This window comes from Meriones unguiculatus, chromosome 8, assembly GCF_030254825.1.
Source record: "Meriones unguiculatus strain TT.TT164.6M chromosome 8, Bangor_MerUng_6.1, whole genome shotgun sequence".
Classification (NCBI taxonomy): domain Eukaryota; kingdom Metazoa; phylum Chordata; class Mammalia; order Rodentia; family Muridae; genus Meriones; species Meriones unguiculatus.
The window spans coordinates 12,867,753-12,881,665 of record NC_083356.1 but is presented as its reverse complement, the minus strand read 5'-3'; the positions used below and the strand labels follow the sequence as shown (position 1 = coordinate 12,881,665).

The 13,913-nt window shown below is 50.4% G+C and overlaps 1 protein-coding gene across 4 annotated transcripts in view; it reads left to right on the top strand.

Annotated features, from left to right (window-relative positions):
• The window catches only part of Shank3 (SH3 and multiple ankyrin repeat domains 3), a 56,645-nt gene that overhangs the window by 24,083 nt on the left and 18,649 nt on the right, over positions 1–13,913 (top strand). For 3 of the 4 annotated variants that reach the window (XM_021664318.2, XM_021664321.2, XM_021664323.2), the window contains exons 13-18: positions 4,649–4,724; positions 4,955–5,037; positions 5,414–5,538; positions 5,663–5,795; positions 6,718–6,798; positions 11,492–11,515. In XM_021664318.2, the coding sequence (XP_021519993.2) occupies positions 4,649–4,724; positions 4,955–5,037; positions 5,414–5,538; positions 5,663–5,795; positions 6,718–6,798; positions 11,492–11,515 (522 nt within the window). The remainder of the gene's footprint in view (positions 1–4,648; positions 4,725–4,954; positions 5,038–5,413; positions 5,539–5,662; positions 5,796–6,717; positions 6,799–11,491; positions 11,516–13,913) is intronic. The other variant, XM_021664319.2, reaches the window with a different exon arrangement.

Below are 13,913 nucleotides of genomic sequence, written 5' to 3'. Positions count from 1 at the left end.
CTGTTCTCACAGGGATGTTAGGTGAGGGCTGCCAAGCAACTGTGGTCCAATCTTGCCGAATGCTTGGACTTGTAGGAGGGCTTCCTTTAGGTGCTGGTGAAAACAGTGGCCGGTCCTCTGGAGTCCCCTGTGTGGGCTGGTTACATGTCTGGGATATACTCTTTGAGCCCTCAGGTATCCTGGGAGGCCACAAGATCGATGATATCATTTCCAGCTCAGAGAGTGGGTAGGACAAGTGAACTCCTCCTGAGTGATGGTCTGGAGTGATTATTAGTGGCGTATCTGGATTGGATATGTGTGTCGCTTTCTCTGTACACAGAAGGTTTTGAACCCTGGGTTGTGATGGCCTCTACCCTAAGTTGGCAGTTTTCCAGGGGAGCCCACAACCGTGTGGCCAGGAACCTTGGCCCTGTGTCAGACTTGATGGATGCATAGGATACACAGAAGCTCAATTAACTGACCTACTGCTAGCTAGGTGCCTTGCTTTCTTACATTACATGGCTTATCCCTGCCCTGCCTTAGTGGCTTTCCTGGTGTGGACGGGAACAGTCCACATATTCACTGCCTGTGGAGAGTAGGTGGAGTGCCCTCCAGGTGGAACTGAGTTCAGAGGTTTGGGCCTTCGTTCCAGAGTAAAGAACAAGGGGGATGGGCTGCACACCTGTTGAATGGGAGCTTGTCTTGTGCTTCCCCGTAAGGATGGAGATAAAGTTCTGAGAACTGTGGATCCAGGAACATTTGGACCTTGTTCTGAAGCTGAGGAAGGAGAGGAGTTTGAGTTGGACTCAGAATCCAAGAGGAGCAGATGTTTGTCAGTTTTGCCTCAAGCTGGACCTTGTCCTGGTTGTCAGTGGTCATGGCAAGCGTACCCCCGGGTCCAAAGGCCATTGAGAGGAGGAGATCCCAAGTTCATCTGAGGAAACCAAAGAGGGCTTCGAAGCAAAGGTGGTGTTTAGGTTGAGTTCTCTGTGTAGTTTACAGATGGGTCCCTCATGTTCACAGGGATCCAGCACAGTATTGGAGAACTGTGTCCGTTGCCAACTTCTGTATTTGAGCAGTGCCAGACATGATTTTAGCATTTTTGTATGAATGAAGTTGTGGGCATATCCTAGCAATCCTGGGAGGTGGGGGCAGTGGTTAGTATGTTTCTGGGATGTCAGTAGCCACAAGGGGCAGGAATGTTTGTTGTTGTTGCTTTTTCTTGTTATTTTGCTATGGAAGCAGTTAGCTTTGGGAGGAGTGGCAAGCCTGGGGTGGGGAGCATGGGTCTAGCCACCCGTCCTTGGGGTCAAAGTAAGGAATAGTCTTGCAGTGGGAGCTGACCAAGCAGATATTTTAGGGTCAAGATCTGGGCAAACAGAGAGGTGAGTGGGGTGTGTCAAGGTCACCGTGAAAGGAGAGGGTCGTAGAGCAGCTGATATGAGATTGATGGAGATGGAGGCTATCTAGCAACCACAGGACTCCTTAACAGGGCCCCAGCTATCACAGATGACCCAAGGGGGTAGGGTTCAAAAGCACCTACGTGGAAGGGTGCCACATTTGCCGACATGTGGTGAGGGCCCTGCTGCGGTTGCCTTTTGGGAAATGATGGGAGCAGTGGTGGTCTACCTCTGACCTCAGCTACAATGCCTGTCCTACTGCTTTGGGCAGACCTTCTTGCTTGAGACTCAGGCTGAGTTGTGCCACACAGCACAGGGCCCTAGCAACAGCAGGATGCTGTTTCCAAAAGTCTCCCCCCTAATCCTCCCCCCCCCACTCTGATTCAGGAACCAGAGTGGGAATGAAGGAGGACTTTTAAGGACCAAGGACAGAAACTCTGCTGAGGTGCGCTTTTGAGGAATGCTGACAGTTAGTGGGAGAATCTCCAGGCCTAACATACCCTCCCATACTGTCTGTCTACCTTCTCCTTGCTAGAATGTTCCACTTGGGAGCTGGTGCTGGCATATTACTTGCAGCTGGCTTTTCTGGGTGTGATTAATAAAACCAGAACATGGATTTGTGTTATATAATAAATTGTTTGGTTGATAACGATTTAAAAAACAAGAGGCTTTGAAATAGGACGTGACCAGGACAGGGCTGCTTAACTGTGCATATGTTTTAGGTTTGGGGTTAAGATCTGGGTAGGGCAGAGCAGAGGGGTGGCTAGGGTGAGCCAAGGTCATGCCAGTGAGAGAGCGGTGGAATGGGAGGCTTCCTGTCAACTGCAGGGCTCACAGACCTGTTCAGCTAGCATAGCCTATATGTGCCTGGGTCAGCCTTAGGAAGGATGCTGGAGGCTAGGAGGAAGTTGAGGCCCCACTTGCATGGTGGTGAGGCTTCACCTATACTGGCCTTGGGAACGGATAGCAAGTGTATGTTTGTCACTTAGCCAGGGTAAGACAAATGGGTAGGACAAATCAGAAGGAGTAAGTAAGCTGCTTAGTAAGCAAGCTGATGAGGCTAGAGTGATAGCAGGTTATTAGAACCCAGTGGCCTCCCAACGTGACTTTTCCTACTGTGTAGAGAGAGGTTCAGACGTAACAACAGAGTGTCAGAAAGCTGAAGTCTGGACTAGTACTTTTGTTGATAGCCACATTATCTGATATGAAGATCATCTAAGCGATGCTCCATTCCTGTCTGTGTCCACCTGTCTTTTTATCATTTACTCATTCTTCTATTCATCTGCTTATCCAGCAACCTACACAGCCTACCCAGCTTCCCCTTTTCTCCACCCACAGATCCTATTCATCCACCCATCATCCATCCATCCATTCATCATCCATCTATCCATTATCCATTCATGCATTCACCACCCATCCATCTAGCCTCCATCATCCATCTATCCACCCACCAACCATCCATCCACCCATCATCCATCCATCATTCATCATCCATCCATCCATCTGTCCATCCATCCATCCACTCATATATCTATATATCTTTTGGCCCATCCACATATTTCCTCAAACCTTCAACAACCCTTCCATTCATACACACATTTACTTTTTGGGTTATCTTCTGTCCCTTCCTGCATTCATCTATTTGTCCATGCATCATACACCCACCCACTCACCTAGCCAAGTATGTTCTGTGTTTTATATGCCAGTTGGGCACTGGAACCACAGGGGTAATTTCATCTGGTCTTTTGCTTTAGCTCATAGTTACTGAGAAGTCAGGCCATAAAAAACCCATATGTTTTTGCTGGGTATGGTGGTGCATGCCTGTAACCCTAGCAGGGGATCCAGCTCCCTCTTCAGGCGTCTGAATGCACCAGGCATGTGTGTTGTACCCATATATACATGCAGGGAAACACATAAAGCAAAAGCAAATAAAATATTTAAAAAACTCAACAACACAGAACCTAACTCAAAAAAAAAAAAAAAATCCTACAGGTTGCCTCTGGTCTCCTGGTTCTTTTCTCCTGACTTCCTATTTCTGAGCCTCCCTCTTCTACTGCTGCATACTCTACGATGTTTCTGCTTGCTCCAGATTAATGCCATTTGCATGGCCTTTGCCTTGACCTCTTGCCCCCAGAAGCCCTGCTCCCTCACATCTCCAGGCTGTTCCCTTGGCTGTCTGGACCTTTTCACAGCTCTTCATTCTGATGAGGACTTGACTATCCCTAAAACTGCACTTTTACATCCTCTTCCTGCGTGCTTCTCTCCTGTTAGCTAGCCTTTTATATTTATTGCTTGTTTATTCCACTTCCCAGATTAGCCTATTAACTCCTCAAAGGTGGAGACTTTGCTCTATTCTAAACAGTGCCTGGTAGGTAGTAGAAGCTTAGTGAATGGTTGTTGAAGTCTTGAGAAGTGCTATAGCAAGAGAGAATGAAGGAGGGAGGTGCTGAAGGATGGAATTGAAAATAGTGGTGGTGCCATCTTGAGGCCTTCTGAGGCACTGCAAGTGGAGCCAGAGGAGCCATTCTGAAGCATTAAGGTCTAGGTGTAGATTGAACCTTCAGGAACTCCGCAAGGCTAAGAGAGGCTCAGTAGGAGGAATGTCCTGGCCAGCTCCATAGTGGCCATGAAGAACTTTGAGACAGTGAAGCCAGGAGAGGGAGGGAGCCTTCTGGAATCTCTGTCCTCGTTCCTTGGATTTTCGTACCTGGCTATTGTGAGGAAAGTGGTGGTCACACAGGATGCTTCCACACTGGTGCACACGGGCTGATAGCACAGGCGCATGTGTGTGCATGAGCTCAACACTATATACACTCTGGGTTACGCAGACACATGTTTGTTACTAAATCCTGGGCTTACATACAGATGACAGACATGGCTCTCACTTGACACACACAAGCACCAACACAGTGTTTATACCCAACGGTGGGGTACACATACATGTGCTCTGAGCTCTAAGGCTGGCAGAGGGGACCAGCCTGGCCTTGTATGGCTTTCTGTGTCTAGCTGCATGTTAAGTAAGGAGAGATGAGCAGGGCAGCTTTCCCCCTTGGGCCCTAACTCCCAGAGGCCAGATTCCCTGTATGGTTATCTGAGCCTTCCTACCTGAGGACTTGTGGGCCCCGGGTCCCAGAATTTGCCCCCACTCCACCACCATTTATATCTAGGCCTCAGGGTATGTGGGGACACAGACTGATCAGCACGGTTGGGGGAAATCTCAGCTAGGTGGAGGGCTGTGACCGTTTCTTAGCCCTTGGTGCTCCCTCCAGAAACCCGAGAGGACCGGACGAAGCGTCTTTTCCGCCACTACACTGTGGGTTCCTATGACAGCCTCAGTTCACACAGGTACTGGCAAGGGTGTGCACACACAGGGATGCTAGGTGGGGCCTGGCCTAGCATCTGATGAACGGGGAAGTCAGGCTACGGGGAGGCGGGAGATGGGCAAGGAGTGGGTGGTTAGCCGCCTCTGCCTTTGTCGGTCTGAGCTGCCTGGTTCGTATGGGACCCTGTAGGGTCAGCCTGACAGTCATGCTTCCTGCAAACTCCCCTCACTCAACCTCACTTTCCTCTGTCAGTGATTATGTCATTGATGACAAGGTGGCTATCCTGCAAAAACGGGACCATGAAGGTTTTGGCTTTGTTCTCCGGGGAGCCAAAGGTAATGGGTGTGGGTTTTGGGGGTACTGCATTGCTGGTGATGTCCTCTGTGTCCCTCATATGTCCCTTGCTCCACTTTTTAAGTGCCTCCTCCCATTGGTTGTATGTCTTGGTTTGGAATGTCTTAGTATGAAGGCAGCAGGTCTCTCTCTTTATAGCCTACGGTTTCCTTAAGACCTTTTTGGTGATGGCAAATGGTGGGGGGGCAGACTTCACAGAGGGTTGCATTCTGCCTTGGGGAATCCCCACCCGCTGCCCACCCCACCCAGGTTGCCATGCCTTAGTAGTCAGGTACCTGGAGCTGGCTGAAGCGGCCTCGTGGAGCTCCCTGACATGATCTGTGCTTGTGAGTGCCTTTTACCTTGCTCTCCCTGCAGCAGAGACCCCCATCGAGGAGTTTACACCCACACCTGCCTTCCCTGCACTCCAGTACCTTGAGTCTGTAGATGTGGAAGGTGTGGCCTGGAGGGCTGGGCTTCGAACTGGGGACTTCCTCATTGAGGTGAGGCCCAGTCCTGACCCTGCCGCCCAGAGGGAGGGGGAGGGGGAGGGGGAGGGGACCACTAGCTCTCGCCCTCTGAGGAGGGCGCACCTCCGCGCGCCGCCCAGCTGCTTGTCTGTCCCAGGTGAATGGAGTGAACGTTGTGAAGGTTGGACACAAGCAAGTGGTGGGGCTCATACGTCAGGGCGGCAACCGCCTGGTCATGAAGGTCGTGTCTGTGACCAGGAAACCAGAAGAGGACAGTGCTCGGCGCAGAGGTGAGGGCTCGGTTGCTGGCCTTCCGAGTCGGTGCTTGACCTTTGACTTCAGCCCCACATCCCTCTCCCCATCTCTGATCCTACCCTGCTGACATCACATTCCTTTCTTGAGGTTGGATAAAACGCCCTCATTTGCTGCACAGGTCCTTGGTGTTAGATTGCCTGACCCCTGACCCCTGATCCTAGATCTCCCCTCCTCAGATCCCTGTCCCCTTCTTCTGTGAATCCCCCAGCCCTGGTGTGGCAGAGCCCTCCTTCCCGACGCCAGCAGCTGCCTGGAGGCCGGGTTGTCATGGCAACTGTGAGGTTGACGCTGCTGCTGCTGCTGCTTATTGTGCAGGGAAGGGGGAGGCGGCACCTGAGGGAAGAGGAAAAGCGTCTTCTCCCCGCGCCGCCGCCGACGCCAAAGACGCGGCACAGCCTGGGCCTAAGAGGCTCTGCGGCTGGCCCAGCCCAGGTGTGCCGCTTGCCAGGCCACGCTGTGGTCTCACTAAGAGCAGTGGCGCCTGGGCCTGGGGTGCTTTAGGCAGCGGGAGGTAGTCTGGTAGGAGATTCCACCCAGCCCCCCATGGGTGGTGCCCACTCACTGGGGCCTTGGAGCCCGCCGGGTGGATGTTCCGATCAGAGTCAGCCAGCAGCCTAGCCTTTTCTGGTGCTCTCACTACCACTTGAGGCCTTGGCCCTGGGAGGTCTTCAGGGCCCTCGGGGCACAACTGCCCTGGCTCCGCTGTTCCCTGAGCTCCTCACGCCATGAAGAAGTTTGCATCTAGCCGCAGCCTGAACAAGATCTTGGCACAGTGTGACTCGTCTTCAAGGGAGTACGAGGAGATCCAGGCAGTGGAGCGCAAGTGGCACCTACACCTGGCCACACCGCGCCGCCTGCTGCTAGACAGGAGGGCCAAGGCCTCCCTCTTCTTTGCAGCCCCACCACCCCCAAAGAGGGCCCCCAGCACCACGCTGACCCTGCGCTCCAAGTCCATGACGGCCGAGCTCGAGGAACTCGGTGAGTACTGCGGGTGGACAGTGGGTGGATGCTCCACGATGGGCTGGCCAGGGTGGGGTGGACACCGGCAGTAGGGGAGGGCAGTGGTGCCGGACTGGGGCCGAGGCCAGGTAGAGAAAGAAGGAAGGACAGATGGATTTGGAGACGGATCGGCAGTTAGGGTAGGGACTGGAGTGATGGAGAAATTGGGTGTCCGTGGGTGAGGAATGGGATGGCAAATGAGGAGGCTGAGGGGGCTGAGGACTCAGGGCAGCGTGAGGAGCTGGAGCTGGGCAGGGACAAGGAGGAACAGATGGCTGGGGAACAAGGTCTGGTCCTGTAGCATGCCAGCATGCATGCACATGCATGTGTGTGTGAGTGCTGCTCCTGGCTCTGTGCTTCTCTACTAAGACTTTGCTCTTGCATTTCAACTTAGCTGGCAAAGAGCAGTGGTAGGGCAACCTAGCGTCTGCTCCTGGATCTGCCGGGCACGAGCTGGGTCACCTTTGTGTTTATTTTACTCGGTTGGTATCTGTTCACTTCTCTGCCAAGTTAGTCTCCTGGCCCGACAGAGGCGTCGTGAGCACCTCTGACACAGAGGGGATGGGGGCCTTGTGAGCTGCCGGAGGCTGGCAAAAGTATGTTAGGCTGTGACGGGTGCAGTCCCAGGCGGACTACAAACAGCCTCCTTGTGGGCATGTACTGATAGAGACATGACTCCATCCCGACGTATGACAGTTACCAGCTCTAGTATGGCCACGCTCCATAGGCGTAACACCTCCTCTGTGCATGTATGATAGTTACCAGGCTTGCTGTAGGCATGTCTCATGTACATGACTATGATGTTCTGATGTGTACAAAAGTATCCAGCCTCATCACGGACATATCCCATGGACATGACCGCCACGTCTTGACAAGTATAGCAGTTACCAGCCATGTCATGGGCATGTCCCATATGTGTGACATATTCTGACACATATGCCAGTTAACCTTGTCGTGGGCATGTCTCATATTCACAGCCATGTCCTGACATGTGACATTTACCAGCCTCGTCATAGGTATGTCCTATATGCATGATCACGTCTTGACACATAGGGCTGTTGCCAGTTTCATCATAGGCATGTGAAACTGATATATGTGATTTTATTGTCATTGTGGGCATGTGCTAATATTGACTGTTGAGAGCCTTATTGTGGGTGCATCCTAACTGTCAATGATCTGGTGATAGGTATATTCCAATACGTGTGACAGGTCAAAACACTCTTTGCTTCTGTGGTCTGAGCCTAGTCTTAATCCCAGACTTTCCTCTGACTCAGTCATAAGAGGAAACCCTTATCCATCCCAGAATTATCACTGCCTTTGCTTATTGACTCAGTGCTAGCCATGTTCCGGCCATAGGCTGAGCTGCCACATTCTAAGCAGGTACCTTGATTGAAGTTCAGTTTAGTTTGGAAAACAGTCACTAAGATAGAAGGGGATGACATGATCAGGATTTTCCATGATGAAACGCTGGATGTGAAAACCAAAAAACTCAGATTGTGGCAAAGGAGGAGGAAACCCTCTGGTTTCAGAAATAAAGCAGGAAGTCAAAGCCAGGGGAGTAGGAAACGGGTGCTTCTGGTTCCTGGTCGAGGTCCTCGAGGGCGGTGCTGTGCTCCGAAGCCCCTACAAGGCTAGAAACGTGCTGTGGAAACGTGCTTGTGAAAGCCAGAAACGACCACCGGGGTTGGCGTAAGAGCTAGAGGGCCTGGAGTGGTGGCTCAGCACTCAAGAGTGCTTGTTGCTTTAGCAGAGGACCGTGGCTTAGTTCCCAGAACCCACACGGTGGCTCTCAACCCTCCGTAACTCCGGTTCTAGTGGATCCAACCCCTTTCACCTGTGGGGTCACCAGGCATGAACATGCTTGCACATGTCTACAGGCCGACAAAAACACTAAAAATAAATAAAGCTAAATTAAAGTAAACTAAAAAAAAAAAAAAATACAAAACCAAACAAAAACCAAACCTGGAGATAAGAGCATGAGAATAAAGCGAAAGGTTTAAGTTACTATAAAGGCAAGAAAACTAGCAGAATTAATGAAATTAACAGGATAAGGGGAGCAACAACCATGTTTGTGAAGAATTCCTAATGTATTGAAAGATCAAAAAAAAAGCTACACAGAGAAGAGTCTGTGGCTTGGATTCATAGTATTCAGGAGTCACTGAAAGAAACAGCAGTGAGTGAGAAGATCAATCTGAGACTACCCGGAATGGCTTAGGAAGCTGATGAGGTGGACATCAAGGACCAGTTATGGGATACATGAGCAAGTGAGGGAGCCTTAACATCTACTGCTAGGAATTCCAGAAAGAGATAGGAGGAAGCCTGAGGATTTCCCAAAAGTAAACAGAAATGTAAGACTCCGTTCTGAAGAACTATGTCACAAATAAATATGGTCTGTCAGAGTAAAACTTCAGAATACCATGGACAAGCAGGGGGAAAAAAAATCTTTAAAAATACCAGAGCCAGTAGAGGGAGCCATTTGGCTTAGAAGTGAGTGATGGTTTGCCTTTAGCCTTTCATCAGCTCTGAGAGAAGGCGGAAGATGGTGAAAAGATGGGGTGAAGATACCTTTCCATGTACTTGCACATCCTAGCCAAACTGGTTGACCACAGTGAGCAGAGATACCAGCAGACTTCTGGCTCTAGGGTCTAATCTAACCCAGGCTGGCCATAGAGAACAGACCTATGACATAGATCACTAAACCAGTATGGTAGACAGCTGGGTCCCATTGGACCTTAGTGCAGAGTCCCAGAGTGTCTTGCTAGAAGCTGCTCCATAACCAGGCCAAGCAGGTGCTTCCTATTCTGCACAAAGAGGTGTTATTTATCCGGAACCTAGAGACACCGCCGTGAGAGCGGAAGAGCTCCTTCTGGCCCTGGCTTTTGCATGTAGAGATGGAAGCAGAAGAGTTGAATCTTCCCCTCTGCTCCAGAAGCCTTGTGCGAGGGCCACTACAGTTACATCACAGACCTTGGTGGGCCAGAGGAGAAGGGTATCGTGTTATTTCTTGAGCAGAGGCTGGATGGGGTGTGGGGTAGCTCAGCTGGAGCCTCTGCCTACAGTTCTGGCCCAGGGTCATAGCTATTGAAACTGGAACCAGGTTCTAAATGGCACCATGTTTAGAGAAAGACCAAAGTCGGGGGCTCAATAAACTGCCCAGTCACAAAGACAACCTCTTGGGATGCGACCTGGTCCTTCTGGGTATTCTGCCTGATTTGAGGAAGACAGACCAACGTAGAGTTCTCTAAGTACCCAAAAGAAGATCCCACAATCCACTGTTTGTTCTTTTTGTTTGTCTGAGACAGGGTTATTCTGCAGTCTGCTGTTGAACTGCCCGTGCCTCTTGAGTTCTGGGATGACAGGCATGTGCTGCCGTGCCTGGGTTTGTTTGGGTTCTTAAAAGGTAGACACGTTGAGTCGCCACTGTTACGAACATGTCTATCCTGCCAGTCACTGATGGGACCCTGTAGGAGCCATGTTCATCAAAGAGATAACCTGAACACCGAAAGAAAAAAAAAAAACAGTGATGTAAAGGGGAAGTGGGTGCCGGGGTTGAGGCTCCTGCCATGTAGAGGATTAGGCAAGGCGATGTAGGAGAAAGGAGAGGGACGCGTTTCTGGGAACTAATGGAGTGAGCAGAGACTGATCCAAATTGAATGAACTAATTGAATAAAATGAGAGTGGTGGTGTCTGGCAGAGATCAGCAGGAGGATCCTGTGGTATGGCACACACCTACCACTCAGGAGGTTGAGGCAGGAGGATTGCTGTGAGTTCCAAGCCTGTCAGAAGTGAGTCCAAGGTCAGTCTTACCTAGGTTGTAGGACTGTATCAAAAAAAAAAAAAAAAAAAAAAAAAAGGGATGGGGATGGGGAGAGGGAATTAGTACAAATAACTCCTTTCCTTACTCTCTTTCTGGTCCGGGGCTCCTTTACCAAGTACACATATGCTCAGCTTGAATCAGGGACACTGGTTAATGGAGTCCCGTGTCAGGGACCTAGTGTGGTCAGGCTAGTCCTGTTTATTTAGGCAAAATGAAGACTTCCCATGATTTTTGGGTCTTATTTTTATGACAAGAGGTCAGGGTAGGTCCCTGCTACTGTCTTAGTCTAGAAAATATGTCTTTACCAAAATTGTAACCTACTTCCTGCTACAAACCTGTGTTGGCATATGGAAGAGCGTGTCAGTAGTGGGGTGTTTGCCCAGCGTGTTCAAGGCCCCAGGCTCCATCTGCAGTACTGCAAAGGTCTCAGTACAGAAGGCTCCTAGGTGACCACCTTGGTTCATAGTGGACTCAGAACTCTGTCTTTTATAGTTACATCTTTGTTCTGAACGGACATTTGGCTGCCCCAAGTACTACAGTTTAATTGTGCATATCTCCGTGTGTGCATGCGTGCACGTGTGTGTGTGTGTGCGCGCGCATATGCCTGTAAGTGTGCATGCATGCGCAGTGTATATTCCTGCTTCTGCTTGTTCTCTTCTAGAGATTTAGAGCATTGGTAGGCTTGCGCTCCTGGTTTGAGAAGGAGATATAGATGGCAGCAGATTTGTGGGGCCTGGTTGTTGGGGAGCTGGGGGTGGAGAGGACAGGGTGCAGAAACCGTTGTGAGGAGTGGCCCAGGGACCATGCCATTAAGTCTTCCTCTTAACCCCCTTTGCTCTGTTTTTCAATTCTAAGCTTCCATTCGGAGGAGAAAAGGGGGTAAGTCCACTGCTGTATTAATAAGGCCTGGCTTGCCTGTCCCTACCAAGGGGTACTGGTGTGTGAAGAGGCTCCAGTCCAAGTCAGAGTGTTCCTGCCTGGGGATCTGGTAGTGACATGGGGAAGGACCCTGAAAGTGTAAATGCGGGGTTCCCAGCAGTATCATTGGAATTAATAGAGGGAGCACAACCATAGCCCTTGTGGATTCAGGTGAGCTAGGGGATGTGACGTAGGAAGATAGTCTGGTATGGGAGAAGGTGGGAGAACTCCTGGTGGGGGCTCCTGCAAATGTCATGGCCCAGAGTCGGGGAGAGGATGGTATCTGAGAATCAGGCCATGGAACTTAGGGGAGCCAGGTGGGTGCCAGGGCTGTATTGGGAAGGTGGTATCAGGGTGTTTGGCTCTGCCCTGTGCTGTATCTTCTGTCCTTTCCTTTGCCTAAGCCACTTTCATGTTTGTGAGCTGTAGAATTGAGCCCAGAGCAGAGCTGCTTCCGAATAGGGTTTGAATCTGGTGGTACTGGGAAGGGAGCTGGACTCCCCCTTAGATTGCCCCCTTCCCCCATCCAGGCTGTTGACTTTACTGTCCTCTCTTCAGTGTCCTTTGAGCCTCTTTCTCATATGACTTGTGTGTCCAGCATGGCAGCAGGGGACACAGTGTCCATGTGGGGCGAGAGACACCCAGGGCCTGGGCTGGGTAGTGAGGTCTAGCATCGGGGGAAATCTTACCTGGCTTCTACTGTTTCCTCTGCCTCTTGAGAGGACGAGAGTCAGGCTCAGATCTACCCATAGCCTCCGTCCGGTGCGTACATTTGTGCATCCAGCATCCTCCCCACAGTCCCTGCCTCTTACTTCTTTCTGATGCACTGGGCTTTGCCTGGGCAGGGGGGCTCTCTTTAGCTCTCAGCACAGGACCAGTAAGCAACCCCCAATCTCCATAAGATCTGTTTTCTAGCTCTGTAATAGTAGGGCTCCCAGGATGCATTTCTCCCAGCTATAGGAGAAATGGCTGATTTGTCACTTCCTCAGGCCCTCCCTTCTTCTCATCCCTGCTTGGATTCCCAACACACTCTGCCAGGCACCCAGATGGCCCCTTCGAAGGCTGGTGGGAATGCCTATACTTGGTTCCTCAGGGATTTTATTTCATTTAAAAAATATCTAAAACAATTTAGGATTATGTTTTTCTAATTTAGTTGTGAATTTATGTTGGGGAAAAAGTGTTCAGTTTTTCATATACAGAATTCTTAAATTCTTCCTCTTGGAAATAATTCTTGCTTGGCCTCAGCACTAGTGAAATACTACCCTTAACAGTTGCTTTTCTAAATTTTGTGTGTAAACTGCTTGACTCTCTTGGAGGAGGTTTCTTTTGTATTTTTTTTTTCCTCTTAAGTCTGGGGCTCAGGTGACAGTGTGCCTTGGTAGGAGACGTCACCAGTGTGTCACAGGCTTCTCTTTCCCCTTCTGTCTTCTGCAGTTTCTGGGTGGTGTGGCAGAAAGGGCCCGTGATCTCTGTGCATCATTTTTGTTCCTGGGAAACAGGAGTACAATGATAGGGTACTGTGATAGGCATGTGAAACTTGGCACGTTCTGAACATCACCAAGGACTTGGCCAGGGTGGTGATTTCACCTTTCCAAAGGAAGTTATTCGTTTCATTATAAAGACAAATCAGAAGGCCTTTTCCATCTGTAGCCTCTGTACTGTTAGCTGGTAGTACTGGAAACTGTGCTTGTGCCCTACAAATTTCTCTACAGTGGGAACCTGTTTTGCTGGCAAAGTACTGTGTTGTCAGGGCGCCACTGGGACAGTATATTCTCTTTCTGAGGAACCCATGAATTGTTTGGGAAGATAAGGTCCATGCCCTGACTGTGTCCTCAGTGTCATTGGCCAGTGTGGTTGTGGGCTTCCTTGTCCTAATTTCCCCTAGGCCTGTATGGCATAGATGCAGTTTATGACTGTCTTATCCATTGAAGGCACCGGCTCTCAGAGGTATACATCCGAACAGAGTCAGTGTACAAGGCGGGAGGTCTGAATAGGCTACTTAAGATAGCCTCAGTAGTGAATTTTCTTCTACGCAGCAACTGTTAAGTAGCATAGGAGCAGTAGGTGCTGGTGAGCAGCTGGGAGTTGGGTTTGGAAAGACTAGGAGCTCTCCAGGCTGACCGTAGAAGCTCTTCAGCCACGGTGCTTTGAGAGTGGAAGGACAAGTGTCCCCTGATGGTGGGGACAACCTTCCAGAGCTGAAGATGGTCTGGGGACGGGTGGAGCCCAGGCTGCCCAGTGAGAAGGCTAGTGTAGCAGTCAGGCAGACGAAAGCACTGCTTCTCACCTCTAGTGTTCACTGAGCAGTGACCCCGAGTGGACTTGGCAAGGGTTATGTAACCATATCTCAGACAGCCTT